Below are 19409 nucleotides of genomic sequence, written 5' to 3' on the forward strand. Positions count from 1 at the left end.
CCAAAGAGGTTCAAGATGTATGCATTAATTTAAATTGTCACAAAATAGCAAAAGAGAAAGACAACTTTGTATCCTGAAAAACATATATCTTACATTTATAACCATTTTGTTTGTTTTGAAGGGTGTTATGTTCTTTGTATTGCTTCTGACCTGTCTCATCCTAAAAACTAAAACCCAGAGAGATTCTGGTATGCAGAAGGGACAACAATGGGAGAACACAAGCTCAGAAGGAACAAGATATCCCTTCTTTTCCCCTAGCCCAGCCAACATTCAAAAGGGCATAAACCATAAGACTCCTATGGTCACTGTTACAAAGGAAAATTGTATTTGATTACACTGTTTTAAAATCAGGCATAGATTACTGCAGTAGATCTAAGCCTAGTTTGATTCAAAGTAGAAGACTGCAAAAGGTGGATGTTTAGGAATAACAGAACAGCTTTTATAGTCTCACTTGCTGTAAGATGTGTGCAAAAGGCTTGAAATTGCAAGCTGCTGAGCATTCTGGCCCAAGTGCATCAGAACTTGCAGGTACATGGTTAAGTGTGAATAGCTTCATGTCAAGCAGACATGCGAGAGCTTTTCCTTGCCAAAACACTCAGCCCTTGATCTCACAGTGCTACACTTCCTAGTTACAAAATGTGGGATGATTACTACCTGTCATTCCCCAGAGCTACATCTAGAAGAGCATCACTAAGCAAAGAGCATAAAGATATGATGCCTGGATAACAACTGCTGGAAATTATAGACCCTTAGTCCCCTCAGCTTCCGTACACAGGACTTGCCCATCTATAAAACAAGGGAAGCACTGTGTAACTCTACTTCAGTGCTTTGTAACACTACATCAGGTGACATGAAAAAACACTGAGATCAAGGTGAAAAGCAGCCTGTATACATTGGCAAGACTCTGATGCTAGCTCAAACACCTTTGTAGCAATACACAATCGCTCTTTGGAGCCAGTTGCTGTTATCTTACTCTTTATTTAAATGCCAACAAGGAAAGGTAGCATAATCCCTTTCTTCCACACAATGGTACAGAGTAACTCCTGTACACTGGAAAATGAAACTGGTAAATTGAAGGATGCTTTTTAATGTGACAGTGCACTGCAGTATCTTAAAGCCTCAGTGCCTGACTGATACGAAGACTGCCTCTACATGAGAGAAGTCTAAGTTCTTTACAATAAGTACAGTGCAAACCAAGTACTAGATCTGTGATGGGGGAACAAGGGGTTTTCAGCTGCAGCACTAAGAGCAAGTGCTGGAATCATATTTAAAACCTGAAATACAATAGTCAAAAAACACTTCCTAAGTAACAGAGGTACAATACTTCAAAATTAATAGAACTTGGCCAAGAACAGCCTACAATCTGTAGTACTGGCACACAGTAAGTTAAACACTGCTCTTACCATGGCTCTGACCTGCACATTCCCCCTAAATGCCATCCTGGGACATAGTTGCCCCTCCTACCACTTGCAGGAGACAGAGTAGATGGCTTGTCTGTACAGTCACTGCCTCGGGCGCAGGCTGCCCTGCTGCCTCCCCTTTTCTTTACCAAAAAATACCCTCTACCCACCCCTGACACATGGGCACCAAAGAAAACACTCTAGACCCAGCAAGAGAAGACATGAGAGATTGTGGTGGTTCACCACGTTGCTTTGCACTGCTAATCCAGGGCCTAAGTTCTTCAGTCGTGGTACAGCTAGAAAAACACAAGTTAAATTAGAGTTATCAAGAAAAGCCAATACAGACTTTCATAGCCCAGAGCATTCCACAGTGCAGAGGGTTACGTGAGTCTTGCCGGAGAACACACTGTCACTCACAGATGGCATGGCAGAGACAGTTCTAAGAATGAAATCTATGAAAAGCTACCGAACATTAATTTTCAGCTGCATCTCTACTACATCTATATAGCAGTGGTTGCCAAGTTATTCTGATGTATTTTCATCTTTCTGAGCAATATGACAAGACAACACTGGGATCCAGCTGGTTTTGGTAGCAGTTTTTGTTCCAGCTATGATGCCTACTGAGATTACGTAGGCAGCTTCTTTATTTTGGTGCTTAGAAGTTTGTCACTTTAAAGTGTTTTATATACAACTCAGAAGTCTTACTTTCAAACAGGAGGGAAAATGTATCACATACCTTTCACCTGAGTCTATCAAAAAGCCTGAGGCAGTTATGAACAGCAAAGAGCATATTTTCTAATCTCTGCTATTAACATCTACTTATTATACTGGTGCCCGTATTCCACACCATTTCAAAGAGAATACCCAACAAATTCTGAGCTATAAGTGAAGAAGGCAGCAGCACATCATTTGACAGCTGTTTTTAAAGAACATTTCTTACAACCATGTAAACCCACAAGTTATTTCCGTATATAAGCCACCAAATCTGAAAACAAGAGGTATGCAAGTCTTTGTTTACCCAACAAAAATGAACATCCACTACTCACTCTTTCTTTTGACGTTCCTATTACCACACTGGACAGTCTGTTTTCAAATAGGTCTTCAGTCTTTAAATTGCCAGCAGCCCCGGGTAATGGAGGAAAGCTAGATAAACCCAATTCAAAACTGGGAGATGGAGGTTTTGGGGGTGGTGGAGACTGTGTTTGGCCTCTCTGGAATAGAAATAACATGTAGGGGTTACTGCACTAGATGACAGAAAAGATATGCAACTCTAAACTGTATTTTGTACTTGACTTATATCAGCAAAGCCCTAGAGAAGGATTCCCCATCTCATCTCCCAGAAAAACCACACAGTTCTGGGGAATACATGCTTTCATTTTCCAATGTTGCCCTTAAAATATTTAATTATTATTTAAATGCCATGGCATATGCATCAGCTTTAGTGATACCAGCATAGTAAGAAGTTTCCTCACTGACTCTTCCTTGAGGACAGACACACTGACATAGAAAGGAAAACAGACTGATTTAGGTATCATGATATAGGGAAAATATAATGCCCATTTATGTACAGTTAGTAATATCCTAAATAAAAAGACAGGAGTCAACAAGAATCTTATTTTCAGATATATGAAGAAACGGCAAGACAGCATGCCTTGTATGTGGTACAGAAAACAATAATTTAGATCTAATTAGTATTAATCGATATTGTCAGTTTGTAAAAATGCAAAAGTAAGAGACTGTTAAACTAAATCTAAGAAGAAAAACAATGTCTCAAGCAAAAAAACCAACATCAGTGTGCTAAATGCAACTATTTTGCACTAGAGACAGCAGTTCAGGAGTTAAAAGTACCACAATTAGAGATCACTTGTGAGGACTGCTGGTAAGGATTTGTAAATCTATATTATATTTACACAGGAAAAAATAAATCTCCTTTTGTAATATGCTGTAACTGAAGTTACCAATTAACTTCATCTACAGCATGTAAAGAAGTAACTGTTTCTTGAATGTGCTGACGCCTGTGCTAAGATAATCTCTGCTACAAAATACCAAATGCAAAGCAATCTTTGAAACAGTTCCTATTTTGAAAAGGAAAATATGAGGATATAGTCAAGATGGTGTGAATGTAAGAACAATGCTTCTGAACAAAAAGAACAACAGACACAAGACTACCTTCAAGGTCTTTTCACAAACAACATGAAATGTCAAAACAATTGTGTGGCAACACGGAAGTAGGGAAACAACAAATAAATACAGAGGCAAGAACAACTGCAACCCCCAGGACTGCTACTGACCCAGCATGACCCCCAGGAAGAGTGCTACGGCAATGGTGACTGCAAATCTCCAAAACTGAAGTCAGATGACCTGTCAAAGGTCAGGGAGAGTGACTACACTTATCCAGCTCAAATTGCAAGAGGAACAACTCGAATTTTTAAAAGTCATTCTTCAAATCACAGCACTCGCTCTTCTTAAAGAAGACTGAAGTTCTGCAATAGCAAATGCTTCCATGTTACAAACATTTTAAGTTACACAGCTGAGTCCTAAAACCCTCAACATATTAAGAGTGGTATTAACATCTTAAATGAGCAGGATGAGTGGGGACTTCAATGGATTTTAAGCTAACTGCATAAAATTTCTCAAGTTAACTTCCTGTAAGTTGAGTAACCGGATTTTGTATATAGCCTCAGCAACAATCTGATCAAAAAATTTCATGCTCTTTTTCATGCAAACATGCATACACCCTGTAATTTTTCCTTTAAAAAGAAAAATCTTCTAAAGAAGTCATTACTCCATTCAAATACAACTGGTTTTAGTGATGTCCTGTGTACACTATCTAATTGCTACAGCATTACACAAGAAATAGGATACTGGATTCAATTATTTCCATAATCTGAGGGGGTAAAATTTCAATCTTTTGCTTCCAAGTACACTTCCTTGCAGTGCATGCAGCCATGGGTGTGCAGCAGCTTTCACCTCTGCTCAAGGTGCAGCACTGGACACTACAAACTAAAGATGCTTGGTGCAGAAGAGACTGGAAGGAAGCTGGTTGTACAGGCTGCAACTACAGCCTGGTGCTGACAGACGGGAACCGTGGGTCTCCAAAGAAGTCACATCTACAAGTTTTTACATTCAAAGTTCAAATAATCTTTGCAGTCAGCTCCATCAGAAGTGCTGCTCTATTCAGTAAGAGCGTCCAAGGTAATCCTTTCACTCCAGTCACTCACATGCCTAACCTGTACCATTTCCTTGTTCTTTTAAATACAGAAGAAAGTTAATAGGAAAACTTCACTCTAAAAATTCAAGCAGCTTTGAAAGGGCAAAAGGAAGAAGTACTGGGAATCCTACATATAATCTGGTCTCACTGCCTCTGGGAAGTTTGATGAGAACTAAAAGGAAGGAATCACCTGCTAAACTTTCCTGCTCCTTTATCTAAGTTCACTAAGGCTATTCAACAGCAGGAGCCACAAACATACAAATGCAATGATTCCAAACCTTTAGGAAAGTGTTACAGCTCATGTAGCAGTATTACTTCACAATTGTAACATGAATAAGGAAATAACCTGGTTCAACTTCACATATATGCCATCTATGGCAAAAACAAATTGCAACAAAATGACCAGTTTTATCATATCAAACCTTAAATCCTACAAAAACATGTTTTTTCTCTTCTACATCTAGTGCTACATCAAAGTATCAAGGCTACTTTGGTATTAACCCTGAATTCCAGTTTACCAAAACCACAGTATTTCAACAGTGTTAGCATACCCTTACCAAGTGGCACTTGGCATTTAAGAAAATGACTTCATAACCACTTAAGAAAATGACCACTTCATAATGCACAGCAAAAACATTAGTTATGACACAAGGTTCTATAAAATGTTCTTCAATGTCACCATTATTGATAATGAAGTATCAAGTGTTTTGAACTTTAGTTTAGCTATTCCTGAATGTGAACACTGGCACGTTGAAAAAAACCGAGATGGGAATCTTCTGCCACTCTAAGAGTAATTTTAACTTTTCCCTTACTTCTGCATTAATGGAAAATCCTCTCTGATACCCAAATGCAGTGAACTCATGTGACTAATGAGCTGTTATTATCTTTAATCAACTGTGATGTACAACTGCTTGTGCAGTAACTTATGTCACCTGCTACTCCACGATAATATCCATACTAATGCCTTGTTACCCTACTTTTGTTAGGGACAAATAAGATCATGAACACTCACTGTAAACTTGTCCTCCCTTTTCTTTCGGTAGCCATATGAGTTTTTCCTATGGGAAAGAAAGCAGATATCAGAACCTTGCCTATAAGTGGATGGACAGCAGCTAATGAAAACAGAAGAAATTAATTCCAATTGCTATTTCATCCATCTTCATTCTACACAGGTTATTAAGAAATGTTTTAGGGAAAAATTCCTAGCAAGCTCTCATTAAAACAAACGGATAGATCTTATGCAAATCAGCATAAGAATACACTAGTTACAAGTAATTCCTGCGTTAAAAGTACCTCAGTAGAGATTTTATGTAAGGATTAGACAAAACATTACAGTATCCAAATAAGGGGTTCAGGATTTTTTGTACACCAATATAACTTCTCAAATATAGCTAACTATTTCCAATCCAGGTAAAGCTCCTTCAAAACACTTTTAGCACTTTGCCCCCAGCCCTGCTTCAGGTAAAGCCCCTCCAAGCAGCAGTGTAAAATTTGCAGTGCATTCAGATTCAATATATTTTTTAAGTTTTTTGTCTGACTTTTATTACTCTAAATGTATTCAACAGTGAAACATTAAAATGCAACTCTAAGTACTGACTATTCCTGTACATTTTTGTAGTCTATAGTTTGAGCCATCTTGTTTCCTGAGTTCTTAATCATACTTTCATCCATTAGTTATAACACAATTTGGTAAATTAGATTTAGAAAGGTATTACAATCCTTGCACAAAATCCCCATTTAATTTTGCAATGATACAAGTCTAAAATAGGATCGTGTGCGAAACACTTATCTTCCAATTCAGTGAGTCATTCAAAATGTGATTTACTTAGAGACAAATACAACCATTATCAAAGCTGCAGAATACTTTTATAAAGCACTTACTAGAACTGCATTTATAAAAATTTCAGTTTTCAGCTCCCCAGGTAGTTGGTTGTGGTTTTTTGTTTGGTTGCTTTTAAAAGTACATAACAATAGTTTCCTTAGCTGCCTGCAGGCGTTTTTCCTCCCTTCATACCAATCCGTCATCTTTGTTGTTGTGTATGCCCAATTTGGTCAAAATTCTGATCTTTCAACTTAAGAAGTTAAGAATGAGCACTGCTAATACAGGTTCAGGTGCACAATCTACAATGCTGAACAATGGAATGCACAGAACTTCATTAAAGTCAAACAAATAATATACAGGAACTTTCTTGCACCAGATGAAGAAAGGATAGAGGATTAGATCTTACGGATCTTATAGATCTAAACTGTTCATTGCTTGCCAATAATGATTTTCATCCAGTAGGAAAGTATCAAAGTCCACTTTGCCTTTGTTCTGCATTTAACACTTTCTGTGAAGTACTTTGCAAGATTTTAGGTTTGAGGAGAGAGTCTCAGTTTGAAGCAGTATTGAAAATACAACGATACCACACCTCCACTAAAAGCAGTAGATCAGAAGCAGCAATACTTGGCTGTTCAGAGGACAACTACGGAGCACACTCACCTTCCTCTCCCTAAGCCAGGGGATGAGTCAATGCTGCTCTGTTCCATCCGTCCAGTTCCCACTTCCCTCTTGGTGTAACTGGTGGTAGCACTCTGCATCCGTGTCCTGCTTTGTCCCGGCTGCCGCGTCTGTGGACTCCTGACGCCATTGATTAAACGATCAGCAGAAAAGTTGAATATTGTAGGACTGTCTAGAAGCCCAGGTCCCCTTTCTGCACTGGGTATTGTATGTCGTATATGTGACTTGCTAGGATTCCTATAAATTCAAAAGTCATTTCAACATACGCACTATCAGAGATCTTCTGAGGCCTAAGCCTATTCACAGAATTCAGAAGTAAGATCTTCAGTCCTTTATCACTTATTTCATTTATAAGAATGATCAACATTCATTGTTACAGGTCATGTGAATTATCAAAATTAACCTTTTCCCTGTTTTCAACTAGACCTTTACTATATGAATAATCCTGCTGATGACATGTCAATTCTCAGAATATTTCAGCTGAATACCCTAAATCACAGAACAGACAAGTCCTCAGCTTTCAGACTGTCCATTTACATTTTGAAACACTACAGCCATTAACAACAGCAGCACCATCTGCCCTTTCGCCTCACCTTTGGCAACAGGTTCAGTTTCACAAGTATTCTCAAGTTAGCTGGTGTTACTAAAATAAGCAGATGAAAACCCCATATGCCAGATAACACAACAGTATTGTTAAAATATAGATTAACTTGCCTGTTCCTGGGAGGATATTGTCTGAGTGTTGTCAGTGGAGAAGCAGCAGGCTTGAAGGTTGGAGATGTGAACCCATTGATAAATCCAGTATTTGGAAATGGTGTTACCTAAAAAACCGTATTGCATGCTCATCATTATAAACAAACTGAGTATAACTTTTCCTAACCCCATATTTTTTGTCATTCTGTGCAGGACAGTACTTAAAAGATTGGCTCAAGCAGAAACAGAGCATCTGTCTAATGCCTTGTAGCTAATTTAAAAAATTTCTGAGAAAACTCCAAGCCTCTGTATTTCTGAGAAGTCAGCCACTACACATATTCAGCTTATGATAGTTTAAGAGGATTGAAAAACATCAAGCTAAAATTCTTGGCTATAAGTTAAATAGCTCTCCTCCTATTTCACACCACACTACACATGACTTTGGAGTACAGAGACACCTCTTTGTCAGAGCCTCTAATTGACATTACCTGTAATTGTTTCTCTCATAATTTACATGTGAATTCCTCCCTAAAAAAAAACCTCAACAACTTCTTTTTAGTTCCTCATTCTACTTCCATGTGACATCTAAATAAAGCCTAGAGAATAAGTGGATGTTAAGTGGAACTCTGATGCTTTTCAGATCTTACTCTACACAAGAAACACTGTCTTCTTGTCTGAAGAAACAACATTAGCAAAAGATTTTCTGGGGTGGGTGCATATCAATGTCTTGTAGTAACAAGATACCTCAAAACCTGAAGCATGTTCAAAGTAATTTTTCCAACCTTGCTAGCACACTTGTGTCTTTTTAATTTAAATGCATAAGTGAGTTGCATTTAAGAAATGTTACTATTAGCACCAGCAAATGCTTGCTTGTCTTCTCCCCCTGAAAATAACTACGAGGCAGAACAGTAAGACTCCTCCTACACTCTATTAAATGATGAGAAACAGCTAGGATTAAGACCATTTTCTATAAAGGTATATTTAAACTTGAAAAAGGTTTCTTGCACAAGTTAAATCACTGATCAATGGAAAACAAAATTTAGCACCAAAGATGTCATATCAAACTACTGCTAGCCTAACTTAGTATGCACGACAGCAAATGCTACCTCAGACTCCACAAAAAGGCCATTAAAAAAGGCCTTTTAAAAAAGGCCTTAAATAAAGCTCCTCAAGGAACAAAGTTTCATCAAAGTAATGCTTTCTGGTTTAAGAGTTACACCTTAATGTAAAATTCCACCAAAACTAGCAAGCAACCACTGAATCTGAAAAACGAGAAGACACTGAACATATTGGGGACACTAGCAATATTCAACCCTTCTTTCTTTATAATGATGTGTGAACTTTTTGGAGGAAAATTTTTTTTTTTTCCATTTTCCAATAATACCAAAAGCATCTCCACAGAAGTCACCTGGCTCAAACATGCTTTCTTTTCAGTTTCTTTTTTTTTTCCCCCAAGCAGGACAAACTAGATCTTTTCTCAAATACTATTAAGTACGTGATGAAGAACCAGGTAGTTTTAGAATCCTGAGGACAAGTGTTGCCATATCCAAGTTTCAAAACTTAAATGGTATGCCCACACTACTGGAGACCTCAAATTAGAGATGAGAAAAAGCAGTCTTTATGTTGAAGCAGAATAGAGAAACTTTGCTGTATTTTCACACAAGTCTCTACATGCAAACTGCAACCCTGTCTCATGAAAATTATTGCTGTGTCATGGTTCCTCATGGTCCCTGTTCTCCTCAAGTGATTTCTATTCAAATATAGCTCTTCCTACAAAAGAATCAAGAAACATCACGTTACAGTCATGTACATAAAATGCAGCTAACCAATGACAATACACTGCAAAACAGTGAAAGGCAAAGCCCAGACAGTTGATTTCCTGTTTTGGCTAAGAAAAGTATGAGATCTTTAATGCTGACAAACTCATAATGTCTTCCCCAAAGGACAAGACTAATAAGCCTTCTTTAAAACAAAAAGTTACAGGATAACATAAGGCGGATACACAGTCTGCTCTGCCTGAACCTGTGGTTTACTAATCTAGGTCTTCTATACCATTCCCATCCAGCTACTTCAGCATCCCAGAGGAAGACTGTGCAATAGCCAGTCTTAGTTTATCTACAGGAAAATTCACATTCATTGCTGCTTAACAAGGCAGCTTTCTCCTGGAGTAACACAGCTTGCTCTGTTACCTTCTCTCCTCTGCATTCTTCATCCCTCCGAGAAAGCCTCCCCCTGCAACGGCTCTGGTTCCCTTCCCTGTGTGTGAAGTGTTTAGCACACCAACTTTTTAATTAGCTCATGGTTCAGTGCAAAGGATGTGTGCTCAAGTTTGTTCAAGGACACTTTAATCCTCTGCCAAAAAAAAAACATCTAAAGAACTTTAATTTTGAGCATTGCTCCCCTCATTTCTTTGAGCCACAAGTAAAGAGGCATCTCCAAAGGGGAGAAAGAGGCCCCAGATAGGAAACCTGAGCCTCCCAGTCATTACAGGAGATCACCCATGTATTTTTAAGGTAACAAAGGCCAGCTAAATGGGGCCAAGGTAATTCTGATGAGACTGTCACAATGGAGAAGATGGAAGCAGCATTGCAGGACACAGTGGATGTCTCATTACAGTATATAAGGATTTGTTGCTACCACCCTAGCGTCAAGGCTTACCAACAGCGTCTTTAAGAAAAAAGCAATTGAAAAGTGATTTTTATAATTAGCAAAAGCAGTTTTACTCTTAATTGGCAAAAGAGATGTTACTATTGGACAGAAAATATTCTGCTTTAAGAATATGCCAAATAGGGCAATTCAGCATGCTAACCTAGAACCTAACTTCCTGCTAGAAGATCAAGACAGCATGGTATCTTGACAAATCTTTACTAAAGAACTGCCTCAAAACCTAAAAAGTTTAAGAAGAGAATCACACTCCTCAAAGTCTGAGACCAGATACAATTTTCAAATAATCCATCTTGTACACCATGGGAAGGATTCTGAAGGACTGTTTTTCAAGAGGAATCAGAATCTTAAACTCCCCTCTTCAGGATATGTTTCCTACACCTCAGTAAAAAATAATACCAGCTTTGAAAAGAACACAACTGTTTCAGAATCCAGAGACTTACCAATGAGGGGTCAAGGTAGCTGTGCGTGGCTGACCAGGTCTGTGGGCCAATTAAGCTGTACAGTGGGAAGTGCTGCTGGGGACTGTATACTGGAGGTATGTAAAAGGATGTTGTGTAGCGCTGCTGCGTGTAGAGGTTCATATCCAGAGGTCTATATCCATTCTTTGGCAAAAATGTGTTTATAGCTATTGCCTTTGCTTTTATCCTTGCCTGCAAAGGAGATTAGATTATTTATTACAGAAACTTTCAAATTAAGTCAGGATGGTTCAAACTAGCAGCTCTCAAACTTCTACTGGACACTTATCAGCCACTGCTTTTTCCCTCAAGGACAGCAGGAACTACTGAATGCTTCCCTCCTCCCTGATGCTGGGCTGGATATGCCACTGCCAGAAACGAGGAAATAGAGAAATGAAGACCTGGTATGTGCTACATTTCTAAGCCCACCTCCAGGTCAAATGGCTGCTGAGATTGGACCACTTAAATTTGTATTAGAAAACACAGTGAGCACCACAAAACCCAGAACATACACATGTGCCCCACCCCTAACATCATAAACATCTGTTTACCTTAATCGGTTTTCCTTGGAAAGTCTTCACTTCTTCTCTAAGGTATCTGTAAGCCTTTAAAAAAAAGAAATTATTATATTTGTCAAATATAATTTAAATAAAGGAAACTTAAGTTTTGACAGGCTAAACCTAACAGTAATTCTTGGAATGTCTGCTAATGTTACAGTATAGCAAACTCTCATATATCATCTGCATTTAGCAACATTAAACTTATCATTCAGTGCTTCAGTAGCATTAAAACAAGACTAACCGTTATGATTGAAGCATTTCAATGTGTCACCCAAAATATCAACATTCTCAGTACAAAACAATCACAGCTTCAGCCAGGAAGCCAGGATATGTGAACAAGATTAAAAAAAATTTTATGTTTAATAGTTCCTGAAAACTGGATGCTACCTAAGGGGAAGCATTACTGTTTCACAGTTCGGGGTATCTTTCTTTTTAAGTTGTTACGCATTTGTAACACAGTTTATGACCTATCAATTCACCCTCATATCATCCTTTTTTACTGTTACATTCTAATATGCTTAAAAAACCAGTGTTACCTGCTGTGCATCAGCTTCTGATTCAAATGTGATGAACCAATTGTCATTATAGGCAAACTCACAGTTGATGAACTTAGGCAAATTGTCTCCTTTGAAAAGTGCTTCAACCTCCTGGGGAAAGTGGTTTGATAAGGAGGTAAAGGGAGGGGGGGAAGGGGAAGGATGGAGAGAAGAAAACATCAATTTAAAGTACAAAACTCTAACACTCCAAGAAAGCAAGCAAGCAAGCACTGCTGGGCTTACAAAACAGAACAAAGTTGTTCAGTACACCTGCAGTAGCGTCAGTTCCCTCTCCCCACTGGAAGGAATTCAAACTAGCACTGTCTAAGGCCATACTGCAAGAGGAGTTTAGCTGGGAGCTATTTAGGCCACAGAGAGACATTTAAACTTGGCATCAAGTGCAGAAAGATGTCTATTTCTCTCCTGTCCCCAAAACCATGGAGCCACATGAAAACCTGTGCATATGGCATGGGACAGGAAAATCCTGCCCTTTCAGCAGAAACCTGCAGATAAGCTTTAACTCAAATGTCTACAGATGCATGTATTTGAAATAGGGCTTATGTTACCTCAAACATAACCAACTAGTTTCTACAGAAAACACACACACTGGACTTAATATTTGTTTTAATTCATTTGCATTTTTTTTTGGTTTTGCCACGGATTTGAGCTGAGCAGCATCAAAAGGCAACACAAGTTGGGAGGCATTACAGCATTTTGGAATTTTGCTGCTTAAATAAAGCCTGACTCTGCTGTGCCAGGAAACATAGGCTATTAAATCTGGTTAGTTAAGTCTAGATTTTTCCAGTCTGACAAATTTAATTGCAATGTATAAACATTTCACTGGAGACCAACTCTTTTGAAAATAAAGACTCCTCAGAACTTTGTTGTTGTCAAACATTTAAGAGTGACCATCAAGTGCTAATATATCCAACCTGACAAACTGATGACAGCAAAAAAATTCTTCTTCTAAATGTACAATACTAAAAGCTAGGCAATCTTTGAAATGCTACATTTCATTTGGAAAGCGAGAAGTAGCCCCTATTTTTAAGCTAGACACATAGCATATATCCAACTTCTTCCCTCCAATTCCTTTTAGCCTTTTGTTTCATGTTCCTGTTTTTAAGGCCACCTACTTTTTTGTTATCAGTTTTAAACTGCAGTACTTCTGATTTTTGTATAAAGGTTATCAAGAGCAACTCTTTCAGAATCTTTAGTCTTCCCTGTAAAATTAAATAGAAGAGAAACTAAAATATCTACCCGTCATCAAGAATCTGCGCCTTCTCCTCCTTTGTGAAAATTCAAGATGGTTTAATTATGACCCCATAATTTTTTCTAATCTTTCCATTAGTTATAGTCCCTGCTTCATCAAGAGTGGCATTGAGTATCTTTCAAAGAATGAAGTTCTCCTGTCTTGCACTCATTCCACAAGCCAGTAGAGATCCTTAGTGACTTATTGACACCTCTCACCTCAGCACTATGGAAATGTTTGCAAAGCTTTAACTGCTTTACTTGAACAAGCCAAGGTGCAACAGTGGCATTTTCTAGTCTAACACTTATCTTCTTTCATCCTTGTCTATTTATCCAAGGATCTCAGCACCACGTGCATATAGATAAGACAAAGTCCAAGAAAATCATGGTAACTCTACCAAAGACAACACTATCAGTTTCTCAGCTCTCTGCAGAGCTACAGGTTCTACCATATACCATAGTCTTCCTACGAGCAACATTATCAAAAATATTTATTATCCAAACAAACACAATAAACTAAGCTTAAGAAGAGTTGTTAGAAACTAACAGTGTAGTAAGAAATGTGATGTGCTTATTGAAATCTAGAAGAAATCTAACTTCCAAGTCCTAAGGGAAAGATGTTTTTTACTGAACAAGGAAACACTTACTTCAATGGGAGTAGATTCAGGTACTTCACGTAAAATCACAATACAGCGATTCTGATTTGGCCGAACTTTTTCCCCCTTCTCATCCACTTGAACTAAAGGCAACGCTAAGAGAGAAAAGACAAGAATGCATTTTAGCTATCAGCAAATGTAGTAGCTTTGCACTCCAAAAGATGCTGTCAACACAGTTTTACAATGCAGAGCCTCAAATATTATTGAACATTAAGAAACAAGCAGACAATGACTGATGACACTTTCAAACATATGAAACCAAGCAGACATGTTTCCTGATCACATCCACACTTTTCCAGCCTAGAAAATCCCAATTCATTTGTTTTCTTCTAAAGCACACATTGAGTCATGGTTGTTTGGGGCTTTTTTCTTACCTTAGTGGTAATGTCCAGTAGCCTCTTCTGAGAATTTAATCAAAGAAACAGAATATCAGGTTGGATCTCAAAGATAATTTGGTGCAACCTTTCCTGGTAAAAAGCACAGTTTAGACAGGATGGCCCAGCACCCTATCCAGCTGAATCTTTCAAGTATCCAGTGTTGGGGAATCCACCACTTCCCTGGGGAGATTATTCCAATGACGGATTGTTCTCTGTGGAAAATTTTCCTCTTGTGTCCAACTGGAATCTCTCCAGGAGTAACTTGTACCCATCACCCCTCATCTCTACCATGTGACTTTTTATATAAAGGGAGTCTCCATCTTCCTTGCAAGATGGCCATAAGGTCTGCCCGGAGCCTTTTTTTTATCAAGGCTGAACAAACCCAGTATCCTTGGCCTTTCCTCATACAGCAGGCTTCCCAGTCCTCTGATCACCTCTGGGGCCCTTCTCTGGACGCAATCTTCTCCTCCACAACTTTTTTGTGGAGTCAGGACCAAAACTAACACAGTATTCCAGTTGTGACCTAACAAGCTCTGAGCGGAATAGTGACTCCTTTACCTCTGCTGCTCTTATTGATGCAGCCCAGCATCCTGTTGTCTGGTCCAGGTCTCCTTCCACAGAGCTGCTCCCTAGCCAGGTAGAACCCAGCCTGTGCTGTACTCCTGAATTATGTTTTCCAAGGTGCAATACCTTACACTTGTTCTATGGAGCTTCATAGGGGTCTTGTTAGTCCACTCCTCAAGCTTATTCAAGTCTTCCTGGAGGGTGGATCTCCCTTCTGAAGTATCCACTTCCCCACTCAGTTTGCTATCATTGTGCTATTTAACAGAGGGCAAATATTTTCCTTCTGTTTCTGTTCATCATTTACATATCTGAAGAACCCCTTCTAGTTTTTGACAAAACTTGTAGTTCTGGCCAAATTCAATCTGAGCTGAGCTTTTCCATTTTTAGGTGCATCTCTGCATGCCCTGGCAATGTCCTTGTAGCTCTCACCAGGTATTCATCCACTTTTCCATCTCTCATATGCCTCTCTCTTGTTTTGAGCAGACTCAGAAGCAGAGTTAAGCCAAGGGTGTCTCTTGATCCACCTACTTCCCTTACCTTTAATGGGGATGAAATGTTTTTGTGCTTCCAGGAGAGAACTCCCAGCACTAGTATAGTTAGCTCCTTTATCCTCCATGGAAACTTCCCACAGAATCCCTCCCAACTGCGCTCTGAGCAAGCTGAAGTTTGCTCTTGCAAAATCGAAAACCTTAGAAACGCTCATGGTGCTCAGCACAACCCCAGACTCCACAGTTCTGTGATTCCTGCAGCCAAGGCTTCCACTGAGATATTACAAAGCAGGCTTTCTTAGTTTCTGAGCAGTGAGTCCAGCAGTGCCTGATTCCTGGCTGCCACATCTAACACTTGTACGGGGAAACAGTCCTCTGCACATTCCAGAAGCTTGATGGATGACATGAGCTGCCGTATTGTTCTTCCAACAAATATCTAAGCCATTGAAATTGACTGTAAGTACCAGGTTTGGCTGACCCAAAGCTTGCTGAAGTGACACAAATATTGCTCTGGTGGCCTTATTGTCTTGGTTTAGGTCAGTAGCAGATGCCTACTGTAAGATCCCCATTGAAACAACCCTCCTAATCTTGACCCACAGGCACTCTGTAGAGCTTCCATGACTGATGCAGTTGATTTCTATACATTCAAGGTTCTCCTTAACAGTGAGACTCTTCCATCCCTTTTTCCCCACCTGTCTTTACACAACAGTCTAGAGACATCCATCGTGATCCTCCAGCCATGTGAGTTGTCCTACCACGTCCCACAATTTAAACTCATTAATTCTTATTTGCACAGCTCATTATTCAATACGGGGAATGCAAAGTAGCTTTGGTAAAACTACAGTCCTGTAACTGTGATGGTCTAAGCTGCTTGGGCTACTTAATGCTTTACAGAAAAATAATGGCATTTTACTGCAATACATTAAGAAAGGAAGAGAAGAAAAATTCAGTTAATAGTTCTACACCAACAACCAAAATGCTTTCTAGCACTGAGGAACTTCTACTTACATCTCAGCACTTCAACAATCAAATCCATATCAGTACTGAGTTTCTTGACATGATCAAGGTTTGCTACTGTCATTATTGGCACATACTGATCACTGTCCATCTGTGATATAAGGTACATGTCACTGGCAAGATTTTCTCTGTTGGGAGAAAAAAATATAAATAGGGAAATGTCACAGATTAACTTTGTCCAATAAATTTGAGATAAAAATTCATCCCATAATAGAAGGCAGATTCCCTCAGCATTTTTGCTAATTAATGAAAATCACTTGCTAAAAGCTTGCTAAATGGTTTAAGTTACACAGTTTTATTATGACCAGTAAAGATCACAAAAATTCACCTGATCTGCAATTGCTTGTAACTACTCTCACTTCACACCAATGTATTTGCTAGTTTATGCACTAGGCATAGAGGTTTCATGTAAGCTTTAAGAGGTACATCAACACAATACTCTGAAATTTGTGTGTTACTTGTGTTACTTTCCCCAAATTCTCATCCTTTCCACTCAGTTTTAAGTAACAACTAAGAAATGTATTAACATACATCCCAAGTTAGGCACTGGATCTTGTTAGTCATCCTTCAGTTTGGTACATTTAGGTAAATACATACCTAGATAAACAGAATTCCAGTGTCTTTTTCAGTAATTCTCGTAAATCTTCCTGACCTTCTGGCTGCAACTGTTCATTTCCACCTAATAATTAAAATACTTCAGATTAAAATGTAGTTTTGTTATATTACAAAATATCTATTTTAAACAAGCCATCATGTCTATTACTGACTACATAACTAGTAACAAATTTTAAAATTCAATACATGTTCATAATGTATTAGTTACCAACCACCGAAATTGCATGGCAACACTTTTTAAGACACAAAAGAGAAACCATGTCTGAATTTACTTGTTAACCTCTGTTCTCCAAATACATAAAAATCAGAAGCACTTTTAGAAGAACATCTAGAAGCACAACTCAAAAGTAAAATACTGAAGCGATTTAGCTTGTAGATCTGTCTTCCCTTCACAGGAGATGAACTGATTTCTAGCTGATGAAACCCTGACTAATGCAGCTGACTAATACAGCACGGGAACAATGCAATGGAGGCACTCCATACTTCTGGCCTCACTCTAAATGACCGACAAATTAATTCAGAGAAGGTTTTCAAAAATGTAGTTATGGAATATCAGCAGATATCCAATCTACTAACAACAGATATGTAATAAATTTACAATCTTTTGGTTAAGAAGGCAAAATCAATTTCTTTCTTATATGTGGAAGTTTAAAAATTATCACATGGAAAACATGAACTTCACGTTCCTTTTAGTTTAGACACAATATACCAATGTCAGTAGAGGGTAAACTCATTGTGTCAGTGGGAGAAGTGTTTAAAGATTAGAAGATTTGTGGCTTTTAGAGATTTATAAAACATATAGTAGCACATTATTAATGTAAATACGTATGCATGTAAATGTAAATTAGTTTTTCAAAAATACTTCACACCAACTATTGCCCTCTATACCCTTCCCTTCACTAACTTTCATCCTTTTATTCAGCTCTTCTTAGTCTTTCTTCTTCCTAAAGCAATTCTAACTTTCTCCCACCATGCTGTCCTTTATGTGTTCTATTCTGATGAAGAGAACACAAACACCTGAGAAATACATATATCATGTTCTAACCACTATTTCCCTTCCCTGTCTCCTCTTTCTTTCTTGTCCAAAACCTGGCAAGGACCAAAATTATATGCATTTTTAAAAATAATTGTTAAAAAATGGAAGATCAGATTTCAGACTTGGGACCACGTGTCACTATTCATCAAGTGGAACAGACCCAACCTGCTGTTCAGCTGTTTACAACACTATCGGACTCGTGTTAAAAGTTAACTATTTTTGGCACATAAAGGACACACTGACAAGTTCCAACATTAATCTGAAAAATACTGTTCCCTTCTAGAGTGTGAGACGTCATTAATACAATTTTCTATTTGCCAGCTAGTTATTATTTAATATTCCCCAACAGTACCCTTAAATAGAAGAGTCAAAGAGAACTTTCAATTTTTAAATATAAGCAAAGATGATGCCACGACTATGTCGGATTTCAGTTGTCTTGATTTCCAGCTATTCTGGATGCTGCTATACTGGTAATTTTAAATACATGTTACTAAATCAGCTAAGCACAATGAACAAGGAACAGACCTCTCGTGAATCTCAAGAGACACCCAGCACATTTTCTTCTCCTTCCCATCCCTCATCTCAGTTCAAGTAGTAATCCTACATGCATCTTGCACACCTTCTGTCCCATTCAATGAAATGTAAGCATGGCTCTGTATGCTAGTTTCCAGAAGCTTCTTAAAACATACCATCTGGTATAGACTACAGCTACTAACAGTTGCACTGAAAAAAAATCCTGGAAGGAGTTCATTAAATAAGAATGCAAAGAAGTTAAGACTAAAATGTTGCTTATTTCAGCATTTCAAGTACAAAACTGGTCTTTCCACACATTAACATTATTACTTGAGACACAAACTGTATGTGAATCTCAGCTCAGTACCTGACCCAACTAGAAACATGCAATTGTTTGATTCTATGCAGCACCTTGTAAGACTTAAACCAGGAGGAGACCGGTCTCCAAACATGTCTAAGTTTGACTGCAAAAGAGACAGGATTTCCTAGGGTCTCTTTAAAGAATGCATATATTGAACAACAAAAGTCGTATGGTTTGGGGGGCTTCTTTGGTGCTTTTAGATCTCACTGTTCAACTCGAAATACATGTTTAGTTTGTTTTTAAACTAAGTCCAAGCACTTCTTAGCTTTTCCTTACCTGTCTGGGTGGTTTCATGCATAGACTCATACTCGGAATGATCGAGAGCCAAAGGGTTCATATCCGTCTGCTCTGAGCCTGGAACAGCTGGGGACGGCTCCGGCAGCTCTGTCAGCACCGCATTCTGCTGCTTTTTGTCGCCATCGCCGTTGGCATCCAGTCCTGCAGCACAGACCACAAACACACTCAGAAAGCGTTCTTTCTAATCACAGTAACACCACTGTTACAACGAAATC

The 19409-nt window shown here is 38.5% G+C and overlaps 1 protein-coding gene across 5 annotated transcripts in view; it reads right to left on the reverse strand.

Annotated features, from left to right (window-relative positions):
- Window positions 1-19409, reverse strand: part of LARP4B (La ribonucleoprotein 4B) — a 57244-nt gene that overhangs the window by 6697 nt on the left and 31138 nt on the right. For 4 of the 5 annotated variants that reach the window (XM_082298155.1, XM_082298154.1, XM_082298152.1 and 1 more), the window contains 11 exons: window positions 19174-19335; window positions 16970-17051; window positions 16364-16500; window positions 13918-14021; window positions 12023-12133; window positions 11478-11531; window positions 10912-11121; window positions 7826-7932; window positions 7094-7348; window positions 5624-5669; window positions 2447-2611 (listed from right to left, as the gene is read on the reverse strand). In XM_082298155.1, coding sequence (XP_082154281.1) covers window positions 2447-2611; window positions 5624-5669; window positions 7094-7348; window positions 7826-7932; window positions 10912-11121; window positions 11478-11531; window positions 12023-12133; window positions 13918-14021; window positions 16364-16500; window positions 16970-17051; window positions 19174-19335 — 1433 coding nt within the window. The remainder of the gene's footprint in view (window positions 1-2446; window positions 2612-5623; window positions 5670-7093; window positions 7349-7825; window positions 7933-10911; window positions 11122-11477; window positions 11532-12022; window positions 12134-13917; window positions 14022-16363; window positions 16501-16969; window positions 17052-19173; window positions 19336-19409) is intronic. The other variant, XM_082298153.1, reaches the window with a different exon arrangement.

Source organism: Coloeus monedula (assembly GCF_965178545.1).
Source record: "Coloeus monedula genome assembly, chromosome: 1".
In the NCBI taxonomy this organism is placed as follows: Eukaryota; Metazoa; Chordata; class Aves; order Passeriformes; family Corvidae; genus Coloeus; species Coloeus monedula.